Source organism: Paroedura picta, chromosome 8 (genome assembly GCF_049243985.1).
Source record: "Paroedura picta isolate Pp20150507F chromosome 8, Ppicta_v3.0, whole genome shotgun sequence".
In the NCBI taxonomy this organism is placed as follows: Eukaryota; Metazoa; Chordata; class Lepidosauria; order Squamata; family Gekkonidae; genus Paroedura; species Paroedura picta.
In genome coordinates this window covers 6166220-6179780 of record NC_135376.1, presented here as the reverse complement: position 1 = coordinate 6179780, position 13561 = coordinate 6166220, and the positions used below count along the sequence as shown (strand labels likewise).

Sequence of the window (13561 nt, the reverse complement as noted above, 5' to 3'; positions counted from 1 at the left end):
GGGCGTGGCGAGCGGCGGCCGGGCGCGATGGCCGCGGGGCAGGCGGGGCCGCGTCGTCGGGGCGGCTCGGGGCCGGGGGGGTCGCCGTCGGGGCGGCCGAGCCTGCGGCGGGCGTGGCAGGAGAAGCGGCAGGTGCTGCTGGAGCCGCGCTACACGCCGCTGGTGGCCGCCTGCCTGTGCCTGGCCGAGGCGGGGGTCAGCCAGTGGGTCATCCAGCGGGTGGCCTGTGAGTGGGGCGCGGCGGTGCCACCTCCCGCCGGGGGAGGGGCGGGGGGCAGCCGGGGGGCGGCCGCACCAGCCCGGGATGGGAGCCGGAGGTGGGGTCCTCTCCCTAGATGCGTGGGGGTGGCCATGGACTACATTTCCCATGAGCCCCTGCCTAGGGGTTGCCCGTCGCCTGATCGCCCCGATGGCCCAAGAGAGCCTCCCCGAGCAGAAGCAGACCCAAAGCATGGCTCTGTCAAGTATCAGGAAGCCTCTGTTGCCTTAAGCTGCCTTCGTTCTTGCTCAGATTCATAGAATAAGCGGAGAATCCTAGAGTTGGAAGGGACCTCCTGGGTCATCTAGTCCAACCCCCTGCACTCGGCAGGACACTCACCACCGTGATTGAAACCACAACAGATGTGAATGTTCCTTGCTTTCTGACAGCCGGCTTGCTGTGGCGGCCTCTAGTTTGGAAAATTGGTTTGGGTTCCCCACTCCTCCTCCCAACAGGCAGCCAGCTGGGTGACCTTGGGCCCGGCCCAGTTCTCTCAGAGCTCTCTCAGCGTCACCTCTTTCACAGGGTGTCTATTGCAGGGAGAGGAAGGAAAGGTGACTGTAAGCCACATTGAGACTCTTTCTGGTAGTGAATAGCAGGGTACAAAACCTCAGTGCTGCTTCTTGCTTAGCCTCAAGGTGGATTGCAAAATGTTTTTAAAATTGCAATGGGTTGGCAAGGGCACCTGGGAATTGTAGTCCATGGGCCTCTGGAAAGCTGCAGTTTGGCTCCCCCCTCCCATAGGGGCACAGCAAGGTACACAATAAAGTGAGGCAATACGATTGTAGTAAGGAAATTAGAAAATAACGCAGCAAGAACAAGATAATGCAGGGGTCCCCAAACTTTATGAGCCTGCAGGCACCTTTGGGATCCAGACGCAGGGTGGTGGGTACAGACACCAAGGGGCAGCAGGAGGGGGCACCAGATACACAGAGGGAGTTCACGGGCAGGGCAGAAGAGGGGCAATTAAAATAATAATAAACTGGGAGAGAGAACACCCAGCCAGAATCAAACATAAGTGATCGTGGCAGCTGCTGCTGAATGTCTTTATTAGACTGTCTGGGTGGCAGCAAGACTGGGGAGGAGCTGTATCCGTGACCGAGGGGAGAACTTGGCACGGGAAGAGGGGTGCTCAGGTGGGGACCCCGCAGTTTGTTTAATTGCTTTTCTTTTAGGACAGAACCTTCCCGGAAGTGGAGTCTGTGTGACGTCTCCTGTGCTCTCCCTCTAGATACGGAGATCGACTGGAAAGCTTACATGGATGAGGTGGAGGGAGTCGTCAATGGGACCCTGGATTACACCCAGCTGAAGGGGGACACTGGCCCTCTTGTGTGAGTACCAGGCCTTCCTGAGGCTGGAGACTGAACCTGCAAAGCTGCCTTATTTTGAATCAGGCCCTCGGTCCTCCGGAGTCAGTATCGTCTACTCAGGCTGGCAGCGGTTCTCCAGGGTCACAGGCGTAGATCTTCCCCATCACCTCCTGCCTGGTCCTTTTAGCTGCAGATGTCAGGGATTGAACCTGGGACCTTCTGCGTGCCAAGCAGGTGCTCTGCCTCGGAGCCACAGCCCCTCCCCTGAGTACTGCCTAGTCAAAGTGGCTTCCAGGGTCTCAGGCAGAGGTCTTTCCCGTCTCCTGCTGCCTGATCTTTTTAACTGACGATGCCGAGGCTGAATGTGGGACCTTCTGCGATCCTAGGAGATGCTCTGCCTCAGAGCTCCACCTCCTTCTCCTGGGTGGGCCTGGGACGGGAGTATCTCCTCCAGCACCTTCTGCAGGGTGTGAGGAGAAGCAGCTTTCCCCGTCCTCTTGAGCACTCCCATTTTCTCTCTCTTTGCAGTTACCCAGCAGGCTTCGTTTACATCTTCCTGGGCTTGTACTACGCCACCAGCGGCGGCACCAACATCCGCCTGGCCCAGTACCTCTTTGCCGGCCTGTACCTCACCACGCTGCTACTTGTGTTCCGCATCTACAGCCGAACCAATAAGGTCAGTAGGCGAGCGAGATGTCGGAAGGAGCGTGAAGGACAATTCCTTCTCTGGTCTCAGGTGGGGGGTCCCAGTGAAGCACGTCCTGAAGGGGAAGGCTAAAGCCGAGAGAGAGCAAGGGGAGGTGGGAGGGCGAGGGTGGAGGGGTAGAGATTCTGGGAGCGTTCATGGCGGAGGTTTCGATTTCTCGTTTTCACCCGGTCTGTTGATGCAGAAGGCTTCTTGCAAGGTAACTTTAGAAAGAAGAAATGAAAACCAAAACTCAATCTGAAAAAGAAGCCGGGAACCCAAGTGTTGAGCAAATAAAAAAATTAAATCAAACACGCTTATTTGTTGTCCAGCGCGCATGAGGATTAAAAACTACATTCAAAGATACCATGAAAAATATGTTTATAGCAACCTACGAAATGTTGCATGTAATAGCCCCAAGAATATGTACAATATTTTATGAAGGCCCAGGAGGTGGTGTATGACTCCTGAAATGGGTAAAAAATATTGATGTAAGAACATCCAAAACATACTGAATTTTCTCAAGTAGTGCTGTTGGTAAGGAAGTTACTAGTAGTTGCTAGTAATAAGAGATTGCGTGTTGGGATAGGTTACGTATGTGTAACAATAACTAGACCACTGAAGTCGGCCCTCTGACTTGGAATACATTTGGTCTTAGCACTTGTCATCGTAAATGTTATTCTTGGGGGTTTGTAGGTACGGCGTTTCATAGGTTACTGCAAATGTGGATTTGTGTTTTTAATAATACCTTCGTATGTCGTTTTTCATCCTAATTCTGCACGCACGACATAACAAATTGTATTTGTATAACAAATTGTATTTGTTTCTCATTTTACCTGCTAACCTCAAAATCGGAGTCAGGGTTAAGCCCAAAGGAGCTTCCAGTTGTAACGGATGCTGAAATTGTGTTTCAGGAGATTTCACTGTGTTGATGGCGGTAGTAATAATAATAAACAACTTTATTTTTGTCGCCTGCTCTTCCTGGGAAGCTCAAGGCGGGTAACGACATAGAATCAGAGAGTTGGGAGGGGACTCCAGGGTCATCTAGTCCAACCCTTGCAGAATGCAGGAAATTCACAACTACCTGCCTACCCACAGTGACCCCAATTCTATGCCCAGATGATGCCTCTCCCCAAAATCCAGAATTGCTGGCCAGTGTGGCCTGGAGGAAATTTGCTTCCTGATCCTGAAGTGGTGATTGGCATTTCCCTGGGCAAGCAAGAAAGGGCCACAAGAGCGAAGCTCAGACACAATCTCCTCTGCCCAGCCACTCACCATCTGCCTAAGTTCCCAGAATCAGCATTTCTGTCAGATGGCTCTCTAGCCTCTGCTTAAAAACTTCCAAAGAAGGAGAACCCACCACCTCCCGAGGAAGCCTGTTCTACTGAGGAACCGCTCTTACTGTCGAGAACTTTTTCCGGATATTTAGCCGAAAATTCTTTTGAATTAATTTCATCCCATTGGTGCACCTGTAAGACAGGTATCAAGTCACTATGGTAGGTGGCGTTTCCCTGGAGACGGGTCTGGGGACTCAACGGCGCCCTCTTCCCACAGGTGCCTCCTTATGTGTTCTTCTTCATGTGCTGCGCCTCCTACCGGATCCACTCTATCTTCGTCCTGCGCCTCTTCAACGACCCCGTTGCCATGGCGATCCTCTTTCTGGCAGTCAACCTTTTCCTGGAGGACCGGTGGTCTTGGGGATGCTTCTGCTACAGGTGAGACCCCTGGGTGGGTTGGGAGCTGGTTGATCCATTGAAGGCAAATGCATGAAGCTGCTTCATACTGAGTCAGGCCTTCAGTCCATCAAAGTCAGCATTGTCTACTCAGGCCGGCAGCCTGATTTTAATTGATGCCATTGTAATAATATTAATAACAATAAAAATTATTTCTACCCCCCTTCCCTGAAGGCTCTCAGGATGGGTAACAATACATACAAAATAATAGCAATTGATGTTTTAAAACCTTGGATATCCAAAGTAGTGAAAGCTGCCTCTGATTTTCCAGTGGGAGCAGGGCTGATGTCAAATGGTGACTATTTGACTGGTGTCACAGGCAGGGAAGCCAGGATTTTGATGAAAATCAAGATAACAAAATGGAAATGCAAGCTGGGAGAAAAACCGCACTGCTCAATAAATCTTGCAGTTAACAGAAAGATTCCTACTAGATTCCTACTAGAGGTTCCTACTAGAGGTTAACATTAAACACAGGGAGACATTCTTGTCTTCAGCGACTTTAAATATCCTCAGACCAACACTAGACTCCTCGGTAACGTCTAGTTTCACTGTGAGACTTCTTCAGCTTTGTTATAATAACAGCATACGGCCTGTATTCTGTTCCCAAGAGCCCTTGTGCCCTGCTTGAATATTGGGGGTGCGGGCCAGTCCCAGAGCTTCCAGGATCCCAGTTCAATCCCCGGCATCTCCAGTCCAAAAAGGCCTGGGCAGCAGCTGATGTGGAAGACCTCTGGGTCTTCCGCTGCCAGTCTGAGTCGGCCATACTGAATCCGATGGCCCCGATTCAGAAGACGGCAGCCTCACGCGTTGACGTGTCTCTCCTCCTCCAGCCTGGCTGTGTCTGTGAAAATGAACATCCTGCTCTTCGCACCGGGCCTCCTCTTCCTCCTGCTGCTGCGCTTCGGCCTTCCGGGCACCCTTCGCAAGCTTGCCATATGCGCCCTCCTGCAGGTAAGAGGGGGGGCGGGGCGCAGGGCTCTACGTAGGAGCCGGTCAGAAGGGCCGAGCAGGCTGCAGCCCCCGCCTGGCCTGGTCCAAAGGGATTCACGCGGCTTGATTAGAAGAGGACTCTCGTTGTGGTTCTGAAGGCCCCGTCCAGTCGGCGTGTATAGTGGCACACTAGGGTGGGGTCTGCAACGTGGCGCTCATGGGTGCTGTATTACCTGCCAGCGCCTTTTTTGGTGCTGTTGATTTTGGGGAGTGGGTGGAGCCAGGTAGGGACTCTTGGTTGGCTGTGAAGATTTTGTTTAAATGTTGTTTTGGCAAAGGCTGCCTCCACAATCCAAGGATCCGCACTGCATTACGTAAGTGAAGCGGCGGCAGCCAGCTGGCTCCGCCCCCTGTGGCAGCCATTTTGTGGCAGCTGTTTTGGGAGCTGTGTCCGAATTCAAAGGCTGGCTCAAAAAGGTTGCCCTTTATAGATCGGGGCCATAGCGTAACGTAGACAGGGGGACTCAGGTGGTCAGACTCTGTTGTGGGGCTGAGGGCGAGGCTCCAAGGGACCGGTTCTTGCACGTGGGGGTGGTTGCTAGTCAGGGGGTTGAGCCCTGTCCATGCCAGGAGCAGGTCAGGCGTCAATGACACCTTCCCCGGATCAGAGAGGTGCACAGCCTAAACTTAACCCACCTCACAGGGTTGTTGTGAGGGTAAAGTAGAGGAGAGAATGACACAAGCTGTTCAGGTCAGTTTGGTGTAGTAGTTAGGAGTGTGGACTTCTAATCTGGCAAGCCGGGTTCGATTCTGCACTCCCCCACATGCAGCCAGCTGGGTGACCTTGGGCTAGTCACAGCACTGATGAAACTGCTCTGACTGGGCAGTGATTTCAGGGCTCTCTCAGCCTCACCCACCCCACAGGGTGTCTCTTGTGGGGAGAGGAAAGGGAAGGCATATGTAAGCCCCTTTGAGACTCCTTCAGGTAGAGAAAAGTGGCATATAAGAACCAACTCTTCTTCTCTTCTTCTTCTTCTTCTCTTCTTCTCCTTCTTCTTCTTCTTTTTCTTCTTTTTCTTTTTCTTCTTCTTCCTCTTCCTCTTCCTCTTCCTCTTCTTCTTCTCTTCTTCTCTTCTTCTTCTTCTTCTCTTCTTCTTCTTCTTCTTCCTCTTCTTCCTCTTCTTCTTCTTCTTCTTCTTCTTCTTCTTCCTCTTCTTCCTCTTCTTCCTCTTCTTCTTCTTCTTCTTCTTCTTCCAGAGGCAGCTCTGAAAGCGAATTCTCGTAGGTTTCCGAGGCATTTCTTTACAGTAGGCATTGCCCTGGACTGCAGTTCCCTTGAGCAATTCCCTTGAACCAGTTCTCCTGCTCTGCTGTGTTTCTAGTTCAGAGGTGGCCATGGACTACAATTCCCATGAGCCCCTGCCAGCCCCTGCCCCTTTTTACGGAATAAGATTTGCCTTTTGCTAAAACAGAAATGAAGGGATCAGGGACGTGACACCGATGAAAAAACACAGGGCTTTCCCGCTTACAACTCTGCCCACAACTCCCAGGATCTCAAGAGTTCATGCTTACAAAGTTCTTATTTAGTATAATATTTATATGCCGTCTTTCCTGCCGATCCCTTCCTAACGTGGAAGCCTCAAAGCGCCCGTGTCTTCCTTGCAGGTGGGCCTGGGGCTGCCATTCCTGCTGGCCAACCCGGTGGGGTACCTGACCCGTTCCTTCGACCTGGGCCGCCAGTTCCTCTTCCAGTGGACGGTCAATTGGCGGTTCTTGCCGGAAGAGGTTTTCCAGCACCGAGCATTCCACACGGGGCTGCTGGTCGCTCACCTGACCGTCCTGGGGCTCTTTGCACTAAACAGGTGGCACAGGTAAGGAGGAAGCAAGCCGCTTGCGTTCAAGGGAGGGGAAGAAAGCTACGGAGGGGACAGGAATCTCAAAGGGGGCCTTTAAGCCTTCTTCTAACACAATCCGATAAAAAGAGAGGTTTCTTGGATCAGGCAGGTGAGTCCAGTCTTAGCTCCCCGGGATCCAGAAGGTGGAACTGCCCAGCATGGAAAATAAGTTGAATATGAATCCTTGACAGGGGCCAGTTTATTTTCCACACACCCCAATGAGTTTTTAAAATCTTAAAGTTCTACCATGTCTCATTTTTATATCCTGGTCTGTGACCGTCCAAATCAATAGATGAAATGAGTTGATTATGAGTTGGGGCAGGGAGCCGTCTTTCTCAGCAATACCGAAAGAGGACAACAGTCGTTCTTCTGTCTCCCCCTCCTGGCAGATCAGGGGAAAGCGTCTGGTCACTCTTGAAGGACCCAGCCAAGAGGAAAAGCCCTCCTCAGCCTCTCTCAGCCAACCATATCCTTTTCCCACGACGTGAGGGCCGGGCCCCGTGGGGTGGGTTTGGTTTGGCGGGGGAAGGAGGAAGAGCTGACGGGCCATACTGAGGTTGGGTCTGGGCCCACCGTCCTGCCCAAGACGTGGCCCTACAAGTGCCGTGTGGTGTGGTCTCCCCTTAACCGAAGGCCACAGATAGTTTATGCTCTCTTCACGTCCAACTTCATCGGAGTCTGCTTCAGCCGTTCCCTGCACTACCAGTTCTACGTCTGGTACTTCCACACGCTGCCCTACCTGCTGTGGTGCATGCCAGCCCAGAAACCGGCTCACCTGCTCAAGTAAGCACCGGTGGGGGGTCCTGGAGGGAGGGCTGTGTCTCTGTGCTGGAGCATCTGCTTGGTGTGCAAAAGGTCCCAGGTTCAGTCCTCCCCATGGCCAGGGAGCAGGTGGGGTGGAAAAATCTCTGTCCGAGACCTTGGAGAGCTGCTGCCGGCCTGAGTAGACAATACTGACCTTGATGGGCCAGGGGAGTATAAAGTGGCGTACATCTCATACAGTTTAGTATAAAGCGGCGTACATCTCATACAGCCTCCTGTCTCACAGAGTGGCCAACCAGTTCCTCTAGAGCAGGGGTAGTCAACCTGTGGTCCTCCAGATGTTCATGGACTACAATTTCCATGAGCCCCTGCCAGCGAATGCTGGCAGGGGCTCATGGGAATTGTAGTCCATGAACATCTGGAGGACCACAGGTTGACTACCCCTGCTCTAGAAGTCTAGAAACAGGGCAGAAAGGCTGAGGCCTTCATAAGAACACCAGAAGAGCCCTGCTGGATCAGAACAGCGGTCAGTTTAGCCCAGGATCCTGCCTCACACAGTGGCCAACCAATTCAACCACTGGGCATATTAGGCCAAGGCCTTCCTCTGATGTTGGCTCCTGGCTCTGGGATTCAGAGGATTAGAGCCTCTGAATGCAGAGTCCAGGAGCACCCTTAGGACCAGAAAGCTTTGGAGAATCAAAGCTCTGAAGATTCTCAGGGCATAAGCTTTCAAGAACCAAAGCCCCCTTGAGCCTGCCTGTCCACATGGGTGGTGATGTCACTTGCTGTGACGTGCCACTTCCGGGGACATGGCTGGGATGTGGGGCCAGCTGATCACATACGGTCCAGTTCCTGGCCTCCTTGAAGCCTGAAAAATTGTTTCAGGAGCTCCTCTACAGTCAAAAGGTTAAAAGGTCTACTCTAGAGGAAAGGGCAGTTGGCTCCTGAATAAGGAAATGAAGAAGGCCCCTGCAGCCCTTCAAGGAAAAAGCTCAGCAATTGTTTGAATTGTTTTAATGACTATTGGAACGGTTTAAAGGTTTTCCTTTTCTACGTAATTATTACTGCATTGCTGAGCTCCCTGAGCCAGCTTGCTGGGAGTGGTGGCATATAAATCTTCTAATTCATTATTTAATTAATAAGCCTGCCTCTGGCCTCCGCTCCCTCCTCTTCTGCAGGGTCCTGCTCCTAGGCCTGATTGAGCTTTCCTGGAACACTTACCCTTCGACAGTCTACAGTTCCGTCTCCCTCCACCTGTGCCACGGCGTCATCCTTGCACAGCTCTGGTACGGCACGGCGTCCTCTCCGGAGGAAGGAAGGCGGCCTTCGAAAAAGGTGGAATAAGGACCGGACAGGAACAGCCTGGCCGCCTGCAGAGGCCGGCCTCGGGTTGGACGTGGCTGTGGAAGAGACGCTTCCAGTCGGGTTCCCGTCCCTCTCGGAGTCTCTGGCTCAGAGCTGCCGTGGCCTTCTGGCCCCGGTGTCTGGCTGGAAGGGTGGTGGTGAGAAGGATGCAAAAATGCACACCTGCTAGTATTCCGGTGGTGTACAATAAAAAGCTGCTGGCCCCCGGTCCGAGGCCTCTTGATGGTATTTTGGATGATGAACCGCCGCTGAATCACAACTTTGAAAGGAACTTGTCCTGTTCCAGATGCCCTGCCTTAGATGGGGCAGACTGGCCAGATTTTGTCAGCTCTGGGGAGCTGAGCAGGGCTGGCCCTGGCTAGTCCTTAGTTGGGAGACTTCTAAGGAAGCCCAGAGTTGCTACCAGAGGCAGGCGAGGGCCAACCTCCTCTGCTTGTTTTTTGCCTGGAAAAACTTACGTGATTGCCATAAGTTGTCCGTAACCCGATAGGGGGAAAGTTACATAAATCTTAAATGTAAGCACGTGACTTATCAGGTTGGGGGGTGAGCTTTTGAGAGTGGAAACTCCCTTTGTTAGATGTGACTCCCGACAGCCCAGATCTTTGCCTGAACTCTCTAGAAGCAACAATTGCTAGCTTGAGGCTTTTCCAGCAAATATTTCCTATCCTCAGTCTCAGCGTATACCTTTAACTGTTGACTATAGCAGGGGTAGTCAACCTGTGGTCCTCCAGATGTCCATGGACTACAATTCCCATGAGCCCCTGCCAGCATTTGCTGGCAGGGGCTCATGGGAATTGTAGTCCATGGACATCTGGAGGACCACAGGTTGACTACCCTTGGACTATAGGATCTCTCCCCACAACCTTTCTTCTGTAACCTTTGAAAACATAAGCCTCTGAAACTGATTTTATGCCAGTGAATGGCCCCCAGCCAGATTTGATTAATTCATGTAAGGCCCACGCTAACACCTTTTTCTGAAGAATTGTTTTTTATACCCTGCTTTTGACTATCCGAAAGCTTACAGAGTGGCTTACAATTGGCTTCCCTTCTCCCAACAGCAGGTAGGCGAGGCTGAGAGAGCTGCTTGGTGAGAAAGGCACTACCAGGACTGTGCAGAGCCCAAGGTCACCCAGCTGACTGCAAGTGGAGGAGGAGCGGGGAATCAAACCTGGGTCGCCAGATTAGAAGCCGCTGCCGCTCTTAGCCACTACACCACGCTTGCTCGCTGGCGCCTGGCAAGTGTTTATACAGATGTGGGCAGGGTCATCTGGGTCATTTGCCCAGCAAGGCTTCTGATTGGCCGCGGGAGATGTGACTGGCTGTGCAGATTTTAAAGAACAAACGAGAGAGTGCAGGGTTGCTATGCAGAGGCCGACCACCCCTGTCAAGCTAAGTTGGCCCTGTTTAGTCCTCGGATGGGAAACCACCTAGGAAGCTCCAGGCTTGAGACTTGGAGAGGCAGGCCGTGGCCAATAACCTCTAAACATCATCTGCGAACCCAACAAGGCACTTTCAACATCATAGTCCTGCAGGCGCAACCCCAAAGCCAGGCTAGGAAAGAATATGGCCGAGACGCTGCCAGCTCTGAATCGATCCTTTTTATTGTCACCCGCCTGGTCGAAGCCCCGCCCCCTGCCCTCACACGTTATTTGGGTCGTAGCACAGCACGTTCAGCTGGATGTTCTCATCCCAGTGGCGGAGCAGCAGGAAGAGCTGCCGCGCGGCCCCCTTCAGGGCAGCGACATCCACGCCTTCCGGCAGCTGCTGGCTCCGCAGCCAGGCGTCGGCCTTGGCGGCCAGCAGCTCCCACTCCACGAAGAAGCCGGCGCAGCGGTGCTCCAGCCACGCCAACGCCACTGCCGTAGCCCAGCTAACGCTCTCCAGGTCGCCCTCCTCTGCCTCCAGCCCCGCTTCCTGCAGGCTGAGGCTGGCCTCTGAGGCGTCGGGCGAGTGGTCGCAGGCATCGGTCTCGGAGCCCCGCCCGCTGTCCGCCTGGGCCCACACGGCGGCGCTCAGCACCTCCGAGCAGGTGCTCTGGGAGTGTGGCGAGCCCGGCTCCGTGGCCCCCTCTTTGCTTGTGCCCAAGACGGCTTCCTCGCCGCCGTCCGGGAAAGGCGGGTTTGCCATCGCCTTGGGGCTTCTCTTGGCGATCAACGCCCAGGGGGATGTGCTGGAGGCGGGGCTGAGGCTGGCGCGGTGGGAGGCGTAGGGGGAGGCCCGGCGCAAGCGGTCCAGGGGGATCTGAACGACCTCCGAGAAGCTCTCGCTCAGCTGGAACATGCCTGGGGCCTGCTGTAGGTGCACCTGTCGCGGGGGAAAAGCAGGTGTGAGTTCACTGGATTTCAGGGCTCCAGGGGGAGCCTGTGCTCACAGAGTCTCCAGGGGCAGACTAAGCCCGTTCAGAAGGAGGGCATGAGTCCAGGTGCGCTGGCCCACTTTGTGCATTACCATCATCGAGCTAGATCCGGCTTTCTCAACCAGGGTTTTGTGAAACCCTGGGGTTTCTCAATGGCCCTGGAAGGGTTTCCTGCATGGGCGGGAATGAATTAATTCTTATTATATTTTAAGAATTTGGCAAACTGTTATTGGGTGATATGACCATATATGGTCTTGTTGGCCACCTCCCCATCCAAAATGGCCAATGATAGAGTGGGAGGGGCCCCAGGTAGGCGTGTCCACAGCTCTGCTTCCCAACCATATTCTGCACAATTGCGCCACTTCTGGGGTTTCTCAAAGCCCGAAGAAGGTTTTCCGTGTTTTCTCAACAGTAAACAAATTAAGAAAGGCTGAGCTAGCTCAAGATGGGTCGCCGTGTGAGTCTGTCCAGCAGTAGAATAGAGCAAGAGTCCATCAGCATGTCGTCATGAGGGGCGGTATATAAATCAAATGAATAAAGAATAACCAAATTTATAGCAGTGGTGGAGCTTTCATGAGTCACTGCTGATACAGGGAGAATGTGAGAGGGGTAAATTCAGATGCCAAATGACAACAGCAGTCGTTATTGGATGAAGTATGTTATACAGAACTGCAACTAATAAAGCTCAGGCCAATGCATCCTCCTGGACTGAATCAAGACCTAGGTTTCCTGTCTCATTACCAATGCAGCTATTGCCATTCAGCGTCTGTTCACCCTGCTCTCCACGATACGAGAACACACAGGCTCATGTGCTTGCTGTATCTGCAGAAGTGAGCTGTGACGGAGGCTCTTCCCCTGCCACAAATTCTGTCAGTCACAGAGATCAAGTGGGTTGTGATACAGCGAATGTGCACCAGTGGAGTTTACAACGGTGCTGTTGTTATTGAGGCCCTTGGGGGTCCTTACCAACGGAAGGTAGTCGTGAATGGCACTGTCAGGTGAGGACAGTTCGCTTGGGGGAGTCAGGCATTGTGGTCGGAGCGCCAAGCCTTGCCCCCGTCTCTGGCTGATGCTGAACCTGCGGAAAGGAAAACTGTTAAATGCCATTAACACGAACTGCTTTGCTGGATCGGACAGGCAAGGTTCAAAACAAGCCAGTTGGATGCCCAACCAAGACACAAAAGCCATTAAATTGATGCATCCTCTGCTGGCAAAGGCAGGGTTTTTTGTGTCCTGCTTTTTACTACCTGAAGGAGTCTCAAAGCAGTTTACAATCACCTTCCTTTCCTCTCCCCCAACAGACACCCTGCGTGGTAAGTGGGACTGCCCAGTTGTTGGTTCTTCAGAAGAACGGGTTTGCCACTGAGGCAGGAGGCTGGATTAGAGGGATCACTGGTCTGATCCTGCAGGGCCCTTCTGATGTTCTTAGGAAGGCCTCGGCCTCTCTGCCCTGTTGCTGGCCCTCCAGAGGAACTGGTTGGCTGCTGTGTGAGACAGGAGGCTGGAGTAGGTGGACCCCTGGTCTGAGCCAGCAGGGCTCTTCTGATGTTCTTAAGCTGAGCATGCTGAAACCCCTAGTGCCAATATTCTCTAAGAACAACTTTCCCACGTATCATTCCCAGCTTCCCAGTGAGCTTTGAAAGATTTACCTGGAGCTTACAAAGTTCTCCACTGACTTCTGGGATCCCACAGAGACAGGAGAGGGGCTGGGATCAATACCTACAACAGCACAAAAGAGACACATTAGGACAGTACTATCTTTCCTCAGGGCTTTTTACAATTCTGGCTCAATCACAGGGCCATGGTTTGATTCAAAGGAACTCCCCCAAACAGGGTTGCTAGCTCCTGGTTGGGAAATTTCTCGAGATTTGGGGATGGAGGGAACTTAGAACAAGAGTTGTTCTTATGCCCTGCTTTTCACTGCCCAGAGTAGTATCAAAGTAGCTCCCCACAACAGACACCCTGTGAAGTAGGTGAGGCAGAAAGAGCTCTGAGAGAACTGTATAAACAGCTCTAACAGGACTGTGACTAGCCCAAGGTTACCTAGCAGGCTGCATCTGGAGGTGCGGCTCATTGAACCCGCTCTTAACCATCATACCACTTTGTGGGGCATAATGCTGTAAGGCCATTTTGGCCAGGGGAATTGATCTGTTGTCTGGAAGAGATCTCCAGGCCCCACCTGGAGATTGGCAGCCTCACCCCTAAAGGAAGTGTTTTGTCTAGCACTGCTCCCTTCCAAAGTTTGGTAAAAGAACAAAAATATACA

At 52.8% G+C, this 13561-nt stretch overlaps 2 protein-coding genes across 6 annotated transcripts in view; one reads left to right on the top strand and one right to left on the bottom strand.

The window, feature by feature from the left end:
• Positions 1 to 23: 23 nt before the first annotated feature.
• On the top strand, positions 24 to 9147 carry ALG3 (ALG3 alpha-1,3- mannosyltransferase). 2 transcript variants are annotated; one of them, XM_077348214.1, is made up of 9 exons: positions 24 to 226; positions 1491 to 1590; positions 2098 to 2245; positions 3809 to 3969; positions 4818 to 4938; positions 6583 to 6788; positions 7202 to 7279; positions 7452 to 7595; positions 8753 to 9147. In XM_077348214.1, the coding sequence occupies exons 1-9, from the start codon at positions 28 to 30 to the stop codon at positions 8916 to 8918; spliced, it is 1323 nt and encodes a 440-aa protein (XP_077204329.1). In that variant the 5' UTR covers positions 24 to 27; the 3' UTR covers positions 8919 to 9147. The 2 variants fall into 2 exon arrangements, with proteins under 2 accessions (XP_077204329.1, XP_077204330.1); XM_077348215.1 differs by having other exon boundaries at positions 113 to 226; positions 1440 to 1590.
• A 1381-nt stretch (positions 9148 to 10528) lies between these two features.
• Positions 10529 to 13561, bottom strand: part of VWA5B2 (von Willebrand factor A domain containing 5B2) — a 62304-nt gene continuing 59271 nt past the window's right edge. For all 4 annotated transcript variants that reach the window (XM_077348210.1, XM_077348209.1, XM_077348212.1 and 1 more), the window contains 3 exons: positions 12945 to 13014; positions 12262 to 12373; positions 10529 to 11243 (listed from right to left, as the gene is read on the bottom strand). In XM_077348210.1, the coding sequence (XP_077204325.1) occupies positions 10578 to 11243; positions 12262 to 12373; positions 12945 to 13014 (848 nt within the window). In that variant the 3' untranslated portion in view covers positions 10529 to 10577. The remainder of the gene's footprint in view (positions 11244 to 12261; positions 12374 to 12944; positions 13015 to 13561) is intronic.